We start from the raw sequence: 21,873 nt of genomic DNA on the forward strand, positions 1-21,873 counted from the left end.
ATACAGTTAACAGCCCCAGCTCCCTTGAGTTAAGATCAAAGAAAAATCTCTAAGCGCTATAATGCTTTAACTAGGATATAGGTTAATCCTAATAAACAGATTAGCGGAAATATCAGGAGGCTGTGTGAATCAAATCTCCTGTCGGCAGCTTCTCTTCTTTGGCTGACACGAACCAAGGCAGGCTGTGCCTTTCTGGCTTTCCGCTGCTCTTGATGTTATCTGAGAGCTTGACATAAATATGAAATATATCAACTGTTACACAATGATATCCAGAAGTAAAGACAGAAGACACAGAAATTAATTAAGACTATTGTTTAGTTTTACTAAATGTGAGTGGTGTGTCAGGACAGTTTTGCCGTGATAGATATCAAATAAATTGCTCTGTTGCTCATAATTGCCTGGAAATCACAAGTCAACAGCATCTGACAGTGAAGCATAATTCATATGTCATTGAGGTACACAAGTTTATAACCTATTTAAATTATCTACGTGAGACAGCGAGTGAATGTGATGTCAGCCTGTACAGTATCCTCTGTCTGTTTCAACAGAGTTTTTTTCAGTCAGCCAGACAAGAAAAGTTACTGCCAATCAAACCTGCTTTTAGCGGTGGAGAGAAACTCACTGTCCAACCATACACACACGTGAAGTGGATACAGTGCTGCACACAAAGCTCGCCTCCATAGAAGTGCTTTTACACATTGAAGCTGCCCTGGACAAACATTAATAGACAGTTAGCATCAGGCAAGACCGGAACGCCATCTTCACTTCAACACAGAATCTTCACGAAGAACACTTTGTACACCAGGTCCAGCGCGGTTAACTGCACAGACAGTCTTAGTGTTGCCATCACGTCCTTATGAGATAACCAATATGAGCCAGAGCCAGACGGTTTCCTGTTGTTTATATAGAGAGTCAGTGCCGGCTAGTTGTGTTAGCTGTCGTACCAGTCCAGGAAGAGGAGGGAGAAGGAGCACATGACCAGGAAGAACAGGATCCATACGCGGAAGCCAGCATTGTTTTTGATTGCCTGGTAAAAGAAGTAAACAAAATGACATGCCACTGATCAGGGGTCTGTTCCAGATAGCAGGTTTAACAAGCTCTAAGTCTAAAACCCTGAACTCTGAGCTGATGAACCCTGAGATGGAAAACAGCTGATCAGGTCAGTTCAATCAACTCTGAGTCTGTTCACTTTGAGTTAAGGTTGCGTGCAGGAAATGAAGAAAGCAATTATCAATGGAGCTCTGATGATTCCATTCACCATGGCAACAGGTCAACAAAAGGCAGAGCCTCCATTTTAATCTGATGGATGTATATTAATAACTGGGATTGTGGGCTCCTCCGCCAGAGTTTGGCAGGATTATAATAAATTTGACATGTATTTGTAGGTCTGGATGCAGACTGTGCAGGTTTATCTTTAAAAAAATAAAAAATAAAAAAATAGCCTGAGTCAGAGCGGGAAGAAGTGTCAATACACAATAAAGTTTTATTCAGTGTTGTCCATTATTAGAACATAAGCTACATTACATTTTAAATATATTTGTTCAGCTTAAGTCTGATAGGGACAAAACACAGGAGCCAGCAACTGAAGATGAAAAATATAGTTAAAGATTTAAACAATATAATAATCTAAGACAAAAAGACATGACTATAATAGAATCCAGTAATAATGTGGTTGATAATTTGCCCTTGAGTAGAGTCATAAGCTCCAGTAGATCATTCTGCTACTTCAACAAACGGTGCCTATTAAATTCAAAGATTTTAAATAAAAAGCTTATAAGACACGTTCAGACTATAGACAGACTATTTAAAACAAACTCATTCACATTCTGCTGCGGCACCACAATCCTGCTCACTCAGAATCACTCACTCATAATCTCCAGTATTAGAGGATAATGTTCCATCAGTGCGGCCAATTTACATTGTAAGTGATGGGGATAACTATTCATGGATCTTACGTGCCTAAAGCTTCATACTGATTTTTATATATCTTCAGTGTTACATGCAGAGGTTTGATTCTCAGCCTCAAGCTGTGTGATATTTGAATGTGAGGGCAAAAATTACTGTTCAAAGAAATGACTGACAGCGCATAAAAGTAAAAGTGGTAACGTTAGACAGTCCGGAGTAACAAATTAATATCCAGCCAGGGTTCTGATTCTGACAGTAAACCGCTGCTAATTAATGCGCTTCAATATGTTCTTTGAATCAGTCTGAGTCAATGAGATAATTAAACAGTGAGAGGAGATGCAGTGAAGCTCAGGGTTTGTTGAAAAAACCTGCCAGCAAGCACGTTAGGTTTACAGAGTCAGTAACCACAGTAACTGACCCAGAGTTTAAGTTATCTCTCTTTCCCTCATCTCATGATTAAGTTACTCAGAGTTTTGAGTAACCCAGCTTTCTGGAAAACAATATAGATTTGTGAACATAAGCCAAAGGGGAACACAATATTAAATATGAACAGCACATGCAGAATAGATCAGTGAATGTTACCTCTCGTATATCCTCATTGCCTTCTTTGACATTTTCTGTGGCGCCAACAACCAGCTGATGAATACTGTCTATCTCTGTTTCCTGTCACGAAAAGAGAGACAGATGATGAGTTTGTGTACAACTTCTTTTCAAAATGAAGTGTCACAGTAAATAAAATGGGAGGAACTCAGCTCACTTGTTGCAGGACTTTCTCAGCAAAGATCTCCTGCAGTCGAGAGATCTCAACCACCTTCCCCTCGATTTGCCTGATGTGCACAAAAGTAACACATTAACATGTGGTGTGAAAATAGTGTGCCTTGAATATTCAGTTCATCCCAAATAGAAAATACAATTTTTCCTCTTACCGGTAGTGCTGTGTATCAAACTAGATTGTTTTGGTGTGAGGTGCAGAGTGTTGGAGATATTGGCTGTAGAGATGTCTGCCTTTTCTCAAAAGTAGACGGCATTCGGCTCAAAGAGCCAAAAAATACATTTGAAAAACTCAACAGCAATGTCTTCTTTTGTGAGCAGTTTCATGTAGGAACTATTTTCTTTTGACATAACTTAACAAAGCTTTCCTCTGCACAGTAATACGGTTGGTGGGTGTCGTTGGTAGAAAGAAAATAGTTCCTATATGAAACTTCTCACAACAAGGTCTGTGGATTATCTTGAGTAGTCAGGTCATGATTTCTGAAAAGAGCCTTTTTTTGTTGAGTTTTTCAAATGAATTTTTTTTGGTGCTTCGAACACCACAAGCTGAGTGCCATTTAGTTCCTTTATATTCGAGAGAAGGCAGACATTCCTACGGCCGATATCACCAGCACTCAGCAACTTTCACAAATATCTATTTTTGATTTTGGGATGCAACATCCCTTTATGCCCCTCTAGACAAAATCAGTGTTACAGGGGCAGGTCATTTTCACCTCAGGACTGCTTCTGTTCCATCTGAAACAAACATGTCGCTGATTTTCTCTGGCTACCAGGGTAAAAAAAACATCTCTAAACACCTATGTCCTTGGGTCATTTTAATCCCGTCTGGATGGAGATCTGGTTTTCCACGTAACTGTTGTCTTGCTCACCTGTTATTTCAGTCACTAGGGCGGTGTAATTTAGTGGGAGGGGGAGTAACATTGTGTGACACATTCACAGTAGAGCGTCACTGGCTTACCACAGTTCCCCGGTAAATTATTTTTCTGTTAACTTCAGTGTTCACATTACTGAAGTGTAAACAAAATGAAATTACAGACATCCTCTGCTAATAGTTGCTGTTCAGAATATACATAATAAAAAGGGACAGTAACATGTGTGCTGAGCGTGACTCACCTCACTTCATCCACCAGGTTGTTCATCTCACTCACCAACCTCTGGTTCTCCTGTTCAAACTGGACATAACACACAATAATAAAACATCATCAATGACGCTATGCAGATGTCAGACGCTAATTCTGTGTAACTAGAAGTTGGGATATGCTGTATTGTCTGAGCCACAAACCCTCAAAGAGGTCTATCTAGCAAAAAGGCAGAATTAACTCAACTATGTACTTTTGTGAAAATATACGTACTTGACTGACTGAGAGTATTTTTTATACTGACAAATAACTCAGAAATCCAATTGAGTCTGTTAATTGCACCCCTAAGAGTAATTTCCCTAAAAACCTCTTCAGTAAAGCAATGAGTGTGTGCTTCACTGAGCCCCTGTGCATTCAGATGTCATCTATGTATAGCTGCACTTTCATGAGACACGCATGAATCATACAAATCTACATACTGTATAACATGAATAATGAATAATGATGTATGAGGTGCCCACCATCTGGATCTCCTCTGGAGAGAGCTCGTCCTCCACCCTGCCCTCCTCCCACAGGTTGATGTGGTTGTTCGGGACCTCTGACACACTCTTCTCTGCAGGAAGGAAAAGTAAAAACTCTTCATCTATCTGCAAACCTCACAAATCTACACATATCTTCAATATCACGGACATGTCTATTTGTCCCCCGGTGCTCGGCTTGTGGCGCTCAAAGCTCCAAAAAATACATTTGAAAAACTCAACAGCAATGTCTATTTCCAGAAATTATGACCTGATTACTCGAGAAAATCCAGAGACTTTGTTGTGAGCAGTTCCATATAGGAACTACTTTCTTTCTGCCAAACTACACCTGCCAACTGTATCAGCGCGCAGAAGGAGGCGTGCGTCTACTGCTAGCTCACCTAGCACCACTCAGCTAGCTAATGTTACAGCTCATCTCAGAAGGATGCCACTAATGGTTACTTCTCATGCTGTCATGAGATCAAGCCTTTCGTCCATAAACAGATGCTCAAAATAAAAAAGTGTAATGCTAAGACTGCCAGTAATGTTGGAATTAAATTGACAACACACTTGCAACAAACGTGATTTTTGGGTGAAGATATGGTCCTGAGAACTTAAAGTGATTTATGTTAAGATTTGTCACAGTAAACAGTGAAGTGCATCCCTACATTTTTACAGTTCCCTTCCTACCTGGTGGTTTGGATTTTATGAACCTGCAGAATTACAAGTTAATGGCTGTGATTTAATCAAAGTACCCATGATGAATCATCAGGCATAATTAGGCTGCGGCACGGCGCTTTTTAAATTAGAGGCTGCAGATGAAACACAAAGATCAGTCCTGCTGCCTTCAGATGGCTGTAGAAATGTAAACGATGAAGCATTTTATACAATGTAAAGAGAGATAATGTACACGTAATAATCATGCTTTCATCAGACATTCTTGCTATAGTCCCTTTAAAACTGTATTCTTGACCAAATGTATCTACTTGTTTAAGAATGTTTAACCCAAGTGTTTCTTTACTCTGCATTTCTGTCTCTGTCCCATATTTTCTTGTTCTGCACTAAATGCAAGGAGAAGTGCACTTACTGGGCACAGAAACAGCTAAATACACAAAAATACCAAGCCAACAGACAACATGTCATGGTCAGTAAAGCATGAACATGTAGTAGCAGGGTTGCTCATCCCAGTCTCTGTTCTGCCATAGAAATAGAGTCCAGTGTCTCAGTGGACTCACTAACTTACCAGAACTCTCCTCCTTGACAGTTTTCTCCTCCGTGGGCTCCACCTCTGGTGTTTTCTCCACCTTACTGTGGTGCTCCGGTGCCAGTCTTGACCTGAAACCACAGAGCACAGTGTCATGGAAATCAGGAGCAAGTTTCTAAAGTATTATAAAGTAATTAATGAATGATGTGAATGAGGTATACATAGAGGCTGATTTTTGCAGTTACTCACAGCCTCTTCTTGTCCACCATCCTCTTGACTCTGATTGCTCTCTGCTCAGAGTACAGCTTACACACTCCTTAAAACAATCAAGATACACACAATGTTACCATGCAGTCCTGTTTGCTAAAATATTGGCTCAGTGATTTCAGGTATTCAGTATGTGTACATCTGCTCATGTTGAAACCAATGCTACCAGCCCTCTGGGCTCATACACACTACTCACCAAGCCAGTGAATATCCTAAAGGCAAACAAATGGATGCATACACAACTGTCCACAGAGAACAAGGTGGTTTACAATGAGTTGCATGAGCTCACCTTTCAGATATGTTTCAATGAGGTCCAGTACTGCCCCTCTGTGCTCCTTCACCTGGACTGATGTCACCTGCTTCTCAGCTATGGTGAGAAAAATACCACATCCACTTATTTAAGAAAAACTCTATTTCTGTTTCCACTGACAGCATAATCTTTAATGTATGCTGCATAATGCAAGACAAAATTTGAATCACCCAAGAGCATGTTTTTTATGTTTACAATAGTATTTGTGGACTAGTTCATGTGCTGCACAGTAAAACAAGCACACACCTTCATTGCGTAGCTGCTTGATGGCCTCAGAGCAGGTCCTCATGAAGATCTGAGCATCCTGGTCTATCTGGTCTCGTTCATTGTCCGTCATCCGGGTAAGATCTGATGAGATGAGACTGTAAAACACACAAGAACAATCATAGTGAGTTTAAATACTTTGTAGGCATCTATCAAAAGATGAATATTTGATTGATATCCAAACAAAGACTCGTTAGAGCTCAGCATTATTACAAGTGGGCAACATACTGACAGATGCCTTCCTTCTCCCTAATATTCATGTCTACCTTCAACCACTTTCTGAACTCTACATGTATCCCTATTCAGCATTTTGTCGGGCAGAGACCTGTCCCATCGTGCCCTGGGCACAAAATGGCAGGGTCTCTGGATGATCACAGTTCAATCACTTAAAGAAACTGAAAGATTCAAAATTTTAAGATCTTTGCCTTATTGGAGGATGTCTAAATTCCTGAAATGCATCTTTAGCAGAGAGGAGGCTTGCTGGAGGAGCTTTGAGCGAGGATGTGCACAGGTGCATCTTTTGCGAGAGTCTTTTCGGCACCCATGATGGATATAACAGGCCTGACACACAGCTGCCACATTGTGAATTGAATTAAAATTAAATATAGGCTGTCATAAACACTTTCGTGCTCATCTGACAGAGATCATAAAACACAATGGTAGGCTATAATAAAACAATGGACAGCTGATGCAGCTGTGCCAGACATCTTTTTTAATTAACGTTGCTTGAAATGATGGCTCATCTCCTCTCTCAAGCAAAGAAGAGACACAAAGCTTGCGTCTCTTCTTTGCCTCCTCCGCTTGCATCTCAGGTGGGAAGGACTAAGATGTGAGGAGAAGAGGTGAGGAAAGGAATCAAGGATGTACAAAGGGCACAACTGTGACTCAAATATAGGACCCTCTAGTTGTCAGGCGGTGATGTGTAGCTGAGACTTACTGTCTCCCTCTAGTGGACTTCTGAGACACAATGACACTCCTTAGATAAGTACATACATGCTCAGTATACATACATAAGACATGTAAAAGGCTGGTGATGATTCTATTCTGGTGTTAAAGTGGATTTTGATGGGTTAGATTGAATTTTGAATAAGCCTGATTGGTTTAATCAGATTCTTGCGAAAGGCTTTAACATGTAATTGAAATTAATATATAATAAAACTACAGCTGTAATGATGAGTCATTTGACAAAAACATTAATCAGCAGTATGTCATTAATTCATCAATCTTCTTCGTCATTGTTAAAGCAAAAATGCCAAACTGCATGTCTTTGGACTGTGGGAGGAAGCCGGAGTATTGGTAGAAATCCCACGCTGACACAGGGAGAACATACAAACTCCGCACAGAGGGGCCCTCCCACTCGAGATTTGAACCCCCAACCCTGGATTTGAACCAGGAACCCTCTAACTGTGAGGCCACAATGCTGGCCACTGCACCACCGTGCAGTAGGTGATTTGTGCGTTTGTGATAGATGTTGAGATGAGGCATAGGCTGCTGGATTTGAACTGTAACTCACTCACGAGTCACAAGGCTTACTAGAATGCACGTATCTGATTGGCTGAGTAGCATCCCATGAGATGATTTAACACATGCAATCGGTCTGTAAGGTTTTGGGCCACGAAACCAGTGCTACAAATTCTGCCACGCCACATTAAATGAAAAACGCTTCGTCAATCTGTAATAATTCTTAATAATTCATTAATCACAGGTCAGGGCCTGCGTCTGGGTCCGCACCTGGGGGATGGAGAGGGATGGCAGGTTAACAAAGGGATCACATTTGGTCATTTTGCTGACAAGGGGGATGGGGTTTCCTCTTGTTCCCCCTCTGACTGCCTACTGATTATATTCTAATCGACTCAAGGGCAGCACCAAAAAAGCTTTAACTTTAATCCTAGGCATTGGTCTGAAACAATGATTAGTTACACATACTTTATAAACATTTGGAAGTGAATTCAATACCAACCACAGTCCATAATTATTCTGTCAGCCAAAATCAAAGTGTGGAGGAAAAAGGAAGCTGATAAGATAATTGGAATGACGAGGCTGACGGTAGACGAGGCTTGCGCACATACCCCTGATGGCTTCTTGATGGATTTTCCCACCACTAAATACTGCTGCACTCCACCCATTGACATCTCTAATGTTCAGTTAATGTATTCTGCTGAGGCTTTATCAACAAACCTAACAAAACATAGGCTACTCCACACACCCACACCTACAGAACACAGAGGGGGCCTTGAAGGGAGGAAGGCCTGGATTAGTCCCAGGGCGTGATTTGTTCTTCACTTGGTTGCAGCTCAATTATTCCAGACAATTAGACTGGAGCCTGCCGCTACAGACCACCCTACTCGCTGCTGACCTTGTGCCAGCAGACAGACCCTGCAGCACATACACACTGACTGGAGACATATTTGACAGTACCTTTGAGTAGCCCTGACTCTTGACCTCTTCTAAATATTGTCAGAATCAAAGCGTTCGTCTCTTCTCTGGCCTCCCCTGCAGCCTTGAAGGGTTTTACCGCTGCTGTTGTTGATTGTAGTGGATTACTGTGACTGTTTGGTGAGGCTTACCTTCCGGCGCTCACATAATCTTTCCTGTGTTGTAGCAGAAAGTCTTTGAGCTTGGTGATGTTCGTGATCTGCCAAGATAAAGTGAGAAGAAGCATTACTTGATTACCTTCATGTCAATGAGTCTCTTTAAATGCTACGCCTCAGTTGCTCAAATACGTTAACCGTGTCAACACAGCTTAAGAAAGAGTTTTTTGATGTATACCAGGAAACTATTTTCTCCAGACTACATTTAGACAGAGCCAGAGCAAATGTATAATTTTGCAGTTATTGGATGTGACAGGCGACCAATGCCTGTCTATCTCTGTGAATTCTCAATATTTGCTTTTGACAATTCATCAAGTCTGGGACATACAAAAATCAAACCTGCAATTTCCTCGTCAAACAGTCCTCGTAAATATAACCATGAGCAGCTGCATACAGAGCACTGACAGAGCCATCCCTAATAAGCTTTAAATTCATGATGTGTTACTATTTATCACCGAGAAAATGTCCAAGTGTATGTGTGCACAGGCAAACCAGAGGAAACTTGGTTCAATCCAATATTTGCTCCTGTAATTCGGTCAAATATTAAAAAAGACCAAATTGCTTCCCTGTCTACAGAGCTCTGCTGGCAGGGTACAAGTGGGTGTGAATGCGCACACAGCGGGCTCTGTTAGATCCCGAAGAAGACAGAACTCGGACAGGCTAAGGATTGAAAAATGACACAATGACTTTGACTGTGACAGCGACCCCAGAGCGTGGGAGATTATTTTCATAGCATAACGACGCTGTCTTCAGCCTTCAGCCTTTTTTCACTCTAACAACCTCAATTATCAAATTGCCTTGGCTGTAAGGGGTAACCTGGCACCACCAGTCTAATAATGTCTCTAAACATTCATTCTGAGCGTCACAGTGACCTGAAGCAGTGTTTTATTCAAGCTGACATTTTAAAAAATGACAAGTTTTTCGACGCAGAAAGAAGGTGTCAAGATAAACAGCGCTGGGCAATTTGTTAGAAACCTAGAAGTCCTTCTTTGCTTTAGAAGGTAATTCAGTGACGTATGACACTGCTGTGGGGCAATAACTCAGGCGAGGGCTGTTGAGGCAAGCCGACCCTTGTAATAATACAATTATTTGAGGTCAAGAGTTAATTGTTGTTCAGAGTAGTTAAAGGGGGGTTCAGAGAGAAGAGAACCTTTCTTATGGTTCAAAGTCTTTTAAAACATTGTCCGCTGTGTAGTGTCTCAGTGAATGAGGAGACTTTGAAGTGAGCTGCTGCGGGATTGATAGGATTTTCCAAAAATACAGCCATAAAACCTCCAATGAATAAGCTGCCTTTTATAAAGTCCTGGGTCATCCTGTTGGTTGGAAAGTATAGGCTATCTTTTCTTTTTTTTTTTTTTTTTTAAACAAAGCTAGTAATAGGGTGACGGTATATGATCTGAAGTCCTCTGATTTCTGTTTATTGGCGGAATAGTACTGACCAACCACATTAGCAGGAATGGCAGGCAAACAGTATGTGTGGAGAGCTGTAACGCATTCTTTATTTATTTTTTAAAAATTTCTGTATTCATATGTAAATATCTGCTTAAAGAGACTAGTCAAAACGAACAACGCATGGAAGAAAAAGTCAGCGAAGATATCTGCTGGCTACTCTGGATCAGTCCGAAATATTGGCCCTTGGCCCCAGAGCCTTATTATCATCAGATGATAGCTAGTGGGTTCCGAGATTGGCAAATACATAATTTTTCAATCAACATTGCAATGTCAACTTGCATGATTGGGAAACGTTGGGAAACACAGTGATATTGCTCCCTGGGATTTTTTAAGTTAATTAAAAGAGGTTATCAGTGGAAAACTACACTTTAAAATGTGACTATCTTTCCATTTTTATATAAAGGGGCCTGTGTTCAGTTCAATGTTAAATTTGCTGAATAAAACAATGTTGGAACACAAATTTTCTTTCATTTTGTTTAGTTCGACAAGCAGTTATTCAATTTTAGCAGTACATTGAAAACAGCAGGAAGACAGAACTAATAAAATGATTTAATGTGTTTATTTTTTGCAAATATTATCATTATGATATATTTAACAACGTTATCACATATTTTCCTCATATTGTGCAGCCCTGATTAGCAATAATGCAATTACACGATGCATTCAGCCATTCCAATACGTCTCTTACCGTAGAGAAAATAACAAATTTGTTGTAGGGTTTTTCATTCAAAATTGTTGTTTGTTGTGACATCTAAGCAAGTACTTAATTTTAAGTCTTTGGTGTTCAGTTTGACTGGTGTTTTATCTACCTCACTCCCTAGATGAAACGCTCAAGTCTAATGTGAAGTACTTACTCTGGTCTAGAGCGGAAACAACTACTCAACTACTCAGTTATTCAATTTACCAAATATTCATGGGTAACTATACTGATAATAAGTAATTATTTAAAGAAAAAACTCTCTGGCTTCTTTTCAAAAGTGAGTATTTTGTGGTTTTCTTAGTCTTCTACAATCGCGAACTAAATATTTTGGCCTGTGCATCGGAGAAAACAAGATTTTTTTTTATGACACTCTGGGTACTTGTGATGGCGTGACGTTTTTGTTATTTTCTAAGATTCTATAAACAATCAGTGGATTAAATGAGACAATAATCTGTACATTAATGGATGATGCTTCTTTAATTTTGACATTCTGTTTCGTTTGTTGTATGCAAGACTAAAAGATGGCTATGAAATAACTTTATCTTTAAGTCCAATGTTGGATGGGCCTATAAAGGCATGACACTGAAATAAAAATGAAAGAATGAATGACAATGAAAATAACCATTAACTACTGCCCTATTGTCATCTTGAAAAACTCTGGTTAATATTTTTATTTGATCTTTAAAGGAGACAAAATTTGTCCAGACACTAAAGATGTGGCAGACTGGTGATCACCATAACGTGATCTCATTAAGCCTCTGCCTTCCCCATCTCAAATAAAACCCGCTCTGGTGGTAAAATGGTTATTTATAGCCCCGAAAACCGCCATGGAAGCACATTTTTGAGTTTCAGTAATTCTCAGTTTTTGAGGCTACCATAGGCTGCCACAAAGTGGAGAATATAACCTCTTACATGGCATGACTAATTTATCTTTTTACCATAAACTATATTTTCTGCTTGCAATTAGCACTTGGCTTCAGACTTTTATTTATGTACAAACTATATCTGTCGACGGTGCTGCACCTCTTTGACCAGCAGGCAGTGCTAAATCCACAGAATTGAAACATGCCGAATCAGACGACAAATGAATGGGAGGTGTGTGTGTGTGTGTGTGTGTTGTGGGGGTGCCGGGGAGTGTCAAGAGTGCTGCTCTGGGGGTTGAGCTGTCTCCCGTGTGTATACATTGGAGCTCGGATTCCCAGCACAACCTCGAGGGTTTGCAGGGGGTCAGGGGGATCAATTGCTCTTGTAACTTAAGAACCTAAAGAGCAAGTAATTCCTCAACAATGAGGAAGGGGGTGGCCTTGTGCATGTGGCTCACCGTATATGTGTGTATGTAGCTATATGTGAGTTTGTGTGTGTGCATATGTGTAACTGCAATAGGTGTGTGCGAGGCAGAGCTCGCAGCGAAGGCAGAAGGAGACAGTCTGCCGGGCTACATCTAATCTCGTCATCATCAAAGACCCCCACTTTACCTCCTCACTTTCTCCTTCCCCCTGTTTCCCTCCAGCCCAGATTGAGCCCAAACAAACCATCAGGGGGGATTATTATGAGGAAGAAAAGAGAAAAGGCTTAGCTAGCAGATTTCTAAAGAGCTTGGATGGCTCTTTGTTTTGTTAAATCCAGGTAACTGACAGAATTTGATGATGACTGCCCTGCTTTGGTTTAAGTCCCTGTGTGTCCTGACCGAGGGCTATCCACGCTGACGCCAAGCTATGTTGTGTTTAGGTATGAGGGCCTGATACAGAGAGGATGCTTCACTGGAGAAGACTCTGCCACATGCTGATTTTATTATCATGTTTATGTCTGACTCTAATGGGTTCAGTTTTGTCTTCTTATGTCTATTCGCAGTAAGAACGCTTTAGTCAGCTCTATAAACAAACAAAAAAAGTGCCATCAAAGAAAACTATTTATGAACAAGGTCTTTGACCTTTTTTGATATGTCCTAAACTTGTGTTACAGTTTTGATTTTTACTGGATAATTGAAAGCCGAGTAAGCAGCGCCTGTATACAGGGTCGGTTTGTTCATTTTTGATCATGCAGGTCAGACCATGCACGGATACAAAATGTCAAGTTAAAACAAACACTGAGGCACATCACTGGAGACAGTGTACGCTGTAAAGAGACGCTGACAGAACAACGTAACCGGCATTGTGTTGTAAGACAGTGTCACATCACCAGAGGCCCTACGATACAATTTTATCCTGATACTTAAGTCACGATACATTATCATTGCAAATATATATTTTGCAATATGTTGAGTAAACTGTGATGTACTGAAGTGTATTATCTTTTTTCAACTGCAAATTATTTCCCAAAAGCAAAACTATGTCAATATGATAAAGTTTTCAGTGTTCAGCTCACTTCAATCATTTCTATAGCAGCAAAATCTATCTTGTGACCTAAAAAAGGAATTGATTGTATTCTTATAATAGAATACCAAAAGATTAACTCTTATTTGCAATATTATTAATTTATATTTTAAAAAATCAATACTTGGCATCCATATATAGATACACTATTGCCATGCAAAATGTCATTACACTATGCTGTAGCGATTTTTCCCCCCACACCTACTAATTGAAAGTATTTAAGAAGCAAGAGGTTGCTGAGATTGACTGTAGATGACATCACCATATGACAGCTCTTTTAGTCAATGGAAAACATGCTGCTGATTTTGAAACAACTAAATCACGTTTCAACAATCAATTTAATAAGAAATAGATGTATCAGCTGCGGCTGTAACATTTAACTCACAAATAACCTGGACATCACAGTAGACAAAATAAATGAATATAAACAGAGATGTGTGGCATGTGTGTCATCAAGTGACATGTTGCATTCAAACAGACAGAGCCAGTATGATGAAATGATACTGTGGGTTGTAGTGTCTGTATTGCGGTGATATTGTCTTTAGTCTATCAGGTAAATCAACATGTTACCTTCCTCTTTCTTAGTGTTTCAATCTAGATAGTACTGAATCAGATTCACCAGCATGCTGGATGTATTACTGCAACATACAATAACTGATGTGCTCTGAAAGCACTATACTCATATAAAGCCTCACTTCCTCTTTTAAAGTGTAAAATCTGAGAATGTCCACACCTTTAACTTACACTAGGAAAGCGCCTCTTTAAGTGCAGCCAGTGCATCACCAAGTGATTTGAACTGAGTGTGCACGCAAGTGAACGGGTTGTTTCAGGTCAGCAGTTTCAGCTTTGTTTTATCTACTTTGAACATAGCAAACATTAAAAATTATTACACCCTCTCAATAGGCAAATTCATATATGCAGATATTGTACTCATGATGGCAATATGGGAAACGCCAGACGTGGATAACTGTCAGATCTGTAACTAAACTGTACCATTATTGTCACCATTGAGAATCACCTAATAACAATTCATGATGATGAGCATATAAACTAATGCTAGAAAAAAAGTGCTTCAAAAAGTAGCTTTAATTAAAAATCCCACATCATGCTGTGGATTACAAAGTGTGCAAAATTCTGAGTAAACAGCAGAGGTGACATCTTTCCTTCTGGTAAATGGCTGAATTAGTAGATGGACTTCTGAATAGGAAAACACTCTTATTCTCTCGACTCTAAATTTCAAATCTAGTCTCAAAAAGCGAAGGCAGATGTTAGACAACAGCTGTAAAGACAAAAAACAGAGTAATTGCGCATGTAAAACGATGTTGATCGGCATCTGATACAGCAGGATTGAATTGAATAAAGCCATATAATTTGAGCAATAGAGAAAGCAACGTTCAGCAAAGTGTGGAAACAGCAGAAATTTCAGCTGTGTGGATGACAAACTGTTATGGTACTGAGCTACTCAACAAACAAATAAACACAGAAACAGGACTTATAGAGTTGCACCTCTGAGGCAGAACCAGAGTAACTCAGCCCGACTTTGAAAACTATCTTCTTCTGTTGACCTTTGCCTGAAACAACGCCTTTCATCTGCGGCAGATGAATGTTGACCACGACTGGATGGTAAACAATATGTTTACTGTTAGTTAAACAACATTATCTGCTTGAGTTTCACTCAATGCATTCAATATTAATGTGAAATGACGATACATAATTACTACCCCATGTCTTATTGTACTAACATCTTAATCTAGAGCAAAAAACCTTGCTAGTCTCCACGTAGAGGAGCGCACATCTGTTGTAGTTTCATGGTTCAGAGTCTCTGTGTTTTGAAGTGTCAGGGTCAAGTATGCAGCCTGCTGTCATCTGCATCAGTCGTATTTCAGTGATTGTAAATCACAGTAAATAGGATTGTCTAATGACAACGCTTGACAGCATTCTCCAAAAAGCGACAATAGCTGCTGCTTTAGTCTTGATACATGTTTAAATGCTTAAATTGAGCCTCGTCTATTGAGCTAAACATTACTTTTGTTCCGCTTAAACTATTTAGTCTGCAGAGTATCTGGTGTCCATCTCATGATTTAGAGTTTGACATACATCTGTAAATCTGTATTTCACCACTTTTTCCTCTTTTATTTTCGTTTTCATGAATCATGCAAAAGCTTTTTTGTTGCACGCAGTGAAACAAAATCAAGATTGTGCTGAGGCCTGACAGCAGATGCCTCAAAATTCAATTTGCCTGGCTCTCATGGAAAAACAGTGCAGAGATTAGGCCAGCTGGTAAAGAGACCATTTAGCAGCACGTTCATCTCAGGGTGATCCCTGCAAATCACTTCCCTATGGCTGAAGTCCTGACTGGGTAGAGTCCCGGCTGTGACTGCTGTATGTGAGCGTGCATTTACCTGTGAGCCAACATGTTTGTTACTTGTTGAGTGTGGTAATGAATGAGGGAAAGTTTTTAAGCATCTGGGTGTTCAGAAGATTTTTCTGCATTTACCAGTTCAGCTTAACATTATGTGTAACACTGATTTTAATATCGTATTGGCCAATATTTGCCTTTTTGAGTGTCATAAGCCTATCAGCAAACTAAAATTAAATCCATCGATGGCAGTGGCTGATGTTTTTCTGTTGTGTCAAAGTTTGCACAGGCTTAAAAGCATGGTTTAAGACGTTCTGTTATTCCAGGGACAATAGAAAACGGATTTGGGACCAACAGAGATCTTCCCTTGCACATCTTCTGGATGAAAGGACGCAGAAACTCACTATCAGTGGACACACCCAGTTGTCTCCCTGATAATGCTATACTGTGAACAACGGATCCCTGTTGACATCTGCAGGAGTAGAGCTGGTTAACGTTAAAGGCTGCACTGAGTTACATTATGAAGCGTTTAATTTCTATTCAGTAAAAATGAGTATTGGGCGAAGGTGAATTATAATGTCATGTGCTCAAATGTAATCTCGTAACATTTGTTTTTTGGCAAGAAACTTACACACTTCATATACATACAGCTGTCTGAAAAAGAAATCTGTTGATGTTTTCACAGCAAAATAAAACAGATATCAGAGAGGGAATTATGGTAGTTATATGTATTGAAAAAAAGACTTCTGAAGCAGTTATTTAAAACAACAAATGGTTGTTTTGTAAATTTTTGTGATTGAATTTGTGTTCAAACAGTGATAAATGATAAATGTTTCTTTTTTAAAAACAGTTTTTTATTATTATTATTATCGGGAAAATGTCTTTGTTTCCCTGGCACAAACGTTGAAATAACTAACAACATAAACAAAATAAACAACAACATAGAAAACACTGGTATCGGCTATTGCGGGAATTGATATTTTAAGACATTTTAAGACAATATCATATTAAAGTCAGGATTTAACCTTTTACTTTTTACACTTTTTTTTATGTGACTGATCGTTTTTTTGCTCTCTAATATACGTATTCAATCTGTGTGAGGCTATTTTGTGAATATTGCAGTGGGCCAATTTCAGCTACACAACCCAGGCTTTGTGCTTCCACCATAAATGTTTTATAACTTTGTTACTTGTTTGACAATAGCTTTAATTTTAAGAAGGGGCCTGGCAAAGTATTCAAGACAAAAGTGCACTTTATTCTCTGAATGACTGACATTAATGCCATCTCATAAACGTCACTGCTGTGTGCCATCTGCTGCTGTGGCTGTGCAACATGTCCAACACGACCTATTAAATGCAAAGGATCTGCTAATATGCTCCATCTGAATGACAGCACTGACAGAATCATAAAAATGATGCTACAAACCATTTCAAAGTTTGGTCTCCATCTTTAAGTGCACCCTAACTGATTTAACATATCCCAGTGTATTTCACTGGGAAAACATTTTACTTTAATGTTCATAATCAGACATTATTTGGGCTGATACAGTCCAGAGTATCCCCAAAACAACTTTGATGAAATTCCAAATGTTTGAAAAACATTTTGGACTTGGAAACTTGAACATCACTAACAAAAATATGGAGTAAATCGGATTCGAGACTAAATGTTTTGAGAGTATCCGAGCGTACTATTTCAATGTGAAAGTTATCATAAGGAAGAGCCCCCCTCCTCTGACAGCACAACATACTTTTAAGTGCTTGGCTGATGGCCACACTTTTCAGGGTTTCTAAGAAAACACTGTGAGAAGGAGCCAATTTTGGAATACCAATACTAAAAGCCCAGTAGGGAGCCAAGTGCTATTTTCTACACACAATTTAACAATTTTAAAGTGACCTCCTCCATTTAAACTCGAGAAGGGCAGCATGCTGCGGAGAGACGAGGTGAGCGGTGAAATAAAGATCACAGTGCCCCAAACCGACCCCTATGAGGTAAAAGATTCCCCTGACCGAACCCCACCCTGTAAACACTGGCCCTCTTATTAGTCAATCAAGCCTTTTTTTCATTGCCTTGAAAGAAGCTACATTTCCTTTCTCATTGAGCTGCTCTGTGAGTGGGAAAAAGCCTCATAGGACCACTGTGTATTTGTCAACTTTGATGTTTTCCTTCTATTTTTGTGAAGCTTCAGTGGGAACTTGGAGAGTTATGCATGTCTTGAAGGGCACCCACATCTGTTGTGCATTAGGTGCCGGCCGTCAACATTGTTACTGGGGACCTAATTTAATATTTTCTCTGTTTTGATCTTCCACCTTTAATCACTGGCTCTTGGGAGGATCGGCTTTCCCCAAGAAATTGTTCGAGAGCCGAAAGAAAATGTTATTGCAGCATGTTTATGGAATCATACATGTGAAGAGGGGACTTGCACAAAAAAATGCTGTCTATGTCAGGCCGTACAGAGAAGAATGGATAGTTGAGTTGTGGGTAAAAAACCGCGACATAACTGTAAGCAGTCAGGACATTCCAAACTCGCAATTTCAATTTCTACAAAAGCTGCTTCACCGAGATGGTTTGAGATTATATCTGCAGCGCGAGGGAGACAGCGGTAGGGGGGGAGGAGAGCAGAGGGCAGGCACCACAGGATAGGTTTGGGTTTCTTTGAATCAGCACCACTGCTTTTATTAAACCACCATTTCTAATATCAATGTAACAGAACATAACAAAAACCTGGTTGTGCAGAGCTGCTCATGTTTGCCTCAGACCGATGGCTGGAGACATCAGGTACAACTTAAAGTCCCGACTCCCCGAGGGAAACGTAAAGTGGTTTTTCAAGGTGCCTTTGAAGAGGTTTGTGTTCACGATATTCATGTCAGGCCATGGACTTCTGGCTCTACTAGAAGCAACAGTCATGACACGGAGCGAAGCCTCTTAGCTGCCAATGATCCATCTCCTACTGCCAACCATTGATGATGTCTGCGTACCTCAATGGAAGAATAAAATTTGAGATATTTTGTGAGGTTTCCTGAACTAATTAAACGCCAATGCTGCCTCTCCTTCTGCCAAGTTTTTAAAGTCAGTGTCCCATGACAAGAGATTCAAAACAACTTTTCTTCACCAGTATATTTAAAGCTATGTGAATTTTCCCCAGTTAAATCAAGATTAGGACACAGTGAGTCTTTCAACAGAGGTACTGAATTCAAAATTTGAAATTGAAGATTTGTCTGAGATTGAACTGTTTTAATAAGTTCAGTACATTATAAGAAAATGTGCCATGACTTTTCAATCTAAATAAGGTGAGAAGAATGGTCTCCACTATTTTTATAAGTAATGTTTCGGCTTCCTCAGCCTCAAGTCTAGATTGCATTAGGCAATTTTCCGGGTCGGTTCAAAGCCCAGAACCCAGGCCTGTCAGTGTTGGAGGAGCAGCGGCACTCGGATCTGACAGCTGGCACCAAATGTTCTGGGCTCAAAACTGCAGAGTCTGGCCAGTTGGCCAAAGGTGATTTTTTTTCCCCCCAAACAATTTAGCTTTTGTCTTCCCAAATCTCAAGCAGAGCAATCATTATTCTTTTTTTTTTAGACTGCTCTGCTTTTTAAAATGTCTTTTCTTCAAGTAAAAAAATGTGTTTTTTGTAAGTGCTATGTTATTTAAGTAATATTTATTTCCCTGTGTACAGTACATGACATTGTTGGAAACGTTAAGTTGTTGTAATGTTCTCTTCAGTCTTTAGTCCACAGAGTATTTATGTATGTCTACTTGGAAAAACTTATTGATAATAATTGCTGGCGATGATTAGCTCACATTTTGCATATAATGGTAAAGCTGTTGTGGAACAAAGTAAGCTAACAGGCCAGAAAGCAACACTGCAATTTCTGAAACAGACAATTTAATTTGAACTGTGTCGCAATATCAGTGCCTCAGTGCTTTGTGAGTGGGTCCAGAGAAGGGTCACACAGACAAGCAGCATTGTACAAAAAACACATGTGATATATAAATCACATTTGCCAAAGATATATAAATATTTGCCAAAAGTGGTGACATTAGATTAACTGCCAAAACCAAATTCCAACAGGTGTATGATTTTTAGTCTCAAGACATGCCCTGTTTGCTATACCTTGACGCCTAAACACTGGGCACTGTGCAAGATAAGTTGGAGAGACAGACAGAATGAATTAAAAGCAGATATAATGCTCATATCTAACTGGAAGAATGATGCAGTGAAAGACAGACAGGGAAGGCCTTTGTATAAGTACATTAATGGCTATGTGGAAAGCTTCTTTGTTTTGAATACATGCAATGACAGTGCATGGCATGCTGTATAGATATGAAACTGAATGAAAATTTCACATCACGATTATGGTGACCAAAATTATCATGATAATCGTATCATCACTGTGTTGTTAAAATGTGTTGAAAATGTCCAAAATGTACTGATACACACACTGAAATGATTTCACCAAGTTTTCTATCAAAAACACAAATAAATAAGCAGCTCTATGCACGTAATGTTTGCATAAATAATGACACAGCCAATACCTCATTTAAACAAAACCATATGAATTTGAATTGCTTGCTCGAGTGTCTGTGTCACTGTACATGAGGACAAAGGATCAGTAGCATCACTTGGTTTGCCTGCAGCACACTGTCTCTGTAAACAAACCAAGATCAAAACAAACCCACGTTGCATGGTCTGTGCACCTGCATTTGGGAGACTTCTGCTAACGTTGGTTGATGCCAGACAGTATTTACTGTGAGTCTCTCAAAGCGCGAATCAAACACTGTTTTAATGACAAGTAATATTGGATATGGTAATAACAACCACTGGAAATTTTACCACGGTTTATCATAAAACTGGTAACTGTTTCATACCTAATCCTGTAAGCTGTAAAATACAGGAAACTAGTCAAAATCACCAACCCACTTGAAAATTAATTTCCTTTCTCTGTAAATAACATATTCACATGGAGAAAATAAAACTCTGACTCACTGAGTATGATTATGGTTTCTGGCTGGTATTTTTCCTGAAATTATTTTTTGGAAATGAATAAGATCATAAAAGTCATACTCTGTTGGCTTTCACAAGGCCAAAAGTGATTGAACTTTAGTTTATTGCATTTGACAACCCCCCTGAATACACTAACCATCTTACAGCAAATAAAAAGATTCACTCAATTTATTTTAGCACCTCAAACATGACATTATTGGGGAAATATATGCAGTTATTTATATTCTCCATGTATGATATGGCTAGATAACAGGATCTAAATTGGAGGCTGCTATCCTCAGAACAGCACAATCAGGAGAGTAAGATATAATAGATCTGACACATGTATCAAAACATCAGCTCCAGCAGTTTCCAGGATGAATCCCATTAGGTTTGACCAATATCATGATATCTACTTTAAAATTATATGAATGTGTAAACTGTCAGAGGTTTTGCTACATCCTTTTTTAACCAAGGCAGCTATCCCTTTAATATCTCTGGGTGTGTTTAGGAGCTGTAAGAAATCAATGAGCATGGCTGCAATGTAATGAAGAGCCTTGATTTGTCAGATATTGAATTAATGAATTATATTGCATTCAGTAAAGTTGTGTAAAGATATACAACATTAAACAGCTGACAGAGGCCGTGCTAACTGTGAACAGCTGGTGCACATGGACTGAACCCAAGCATTGAGTTTCAGATTCAACACCAAGCATGCCGGAGAGTTCCCTAACTTACTGTACACATTTTATGGGCTTACTGTTATTTCTACAAACCATCGTTAGCGTCAATGCCACTAAAACAGTTCAGTATTTAGCTGTCATTACACGTAAAGTCAGTTTGTGTCGATGCTAGCCCAGTTAGCTAAAGTTAGCTCGAGAAAACACTCACCACTTCTTTCGCCTTCGGAGAGAAGCCACTCTTGGGTCTGCTCCTCTTGAATATCTCATCTTTGGTGGAGTCAAAGCCTATTCCTATCGCCTTGTTCCTCGTTTTCACTGTCTTGACACTGGCTTTGAAAAGTAAAGTGATATCCACAGCCATGTCTGTGCAGCTGCAGCGCAGGGAGGACCGCTGTAAACAAACTGACACGTCACCAGGT

At 39.6% G+C, this 21,873-nt stretch overlaps 1 protein-coding gene across 1 annotated transcript; it reads right to left on the reverse strand.

Moving 5' to 3' along the window:
• Positions 1-296: 296 nt before the first annotated feature.
• On the reverse strand, positions 297-21,871 carry stx18 (syntaxin 18). The gene is made up of 11 exons (XM_050038101.1): positions 21,663-21,871; positions 8,886-8,953; positions 6,301-6,416; positions 6,034-6,111; positions 5,727-5,793; positions 5,517-5,608; positions 4,277-4,368; positions 3,790-3,848; positions 2,663-2,732; positions 2,488-2,568; positions 297-1,027 (listed from the first exon to the last, which is right to left on the reverse strand). The coding sequence occupies exons 1-11, from the start codon at positions 21,813-21,815 to the stop codon at positions 932-934; spliced, it is 972 nt and encodes a 323-aa protein (XP_049894058.1). The 5' UTR covers positions 21,816-21,871; the 3' UTR covers positions 297-931.
• Between the last annotated feature and the right edge of the window lie 2 nt (positions 21,872-21,873).

The sequence above is a fragment of the Epinephelus moara genome, chromosome 24 (genome assembly GCF_006386435.1).
Source record: "Epinephelus moara isolate mb chromosome 24, YSFRI_EMoa_1.0, whole genome shotgun sequence".
NCBI classification, from domain to species: domain Eukaryota; kingdom Metazoa; phylum Chordata; class Actinopteri; order Perciformes; family Serranidae; genus Epinephelus; species Epinephelus moara.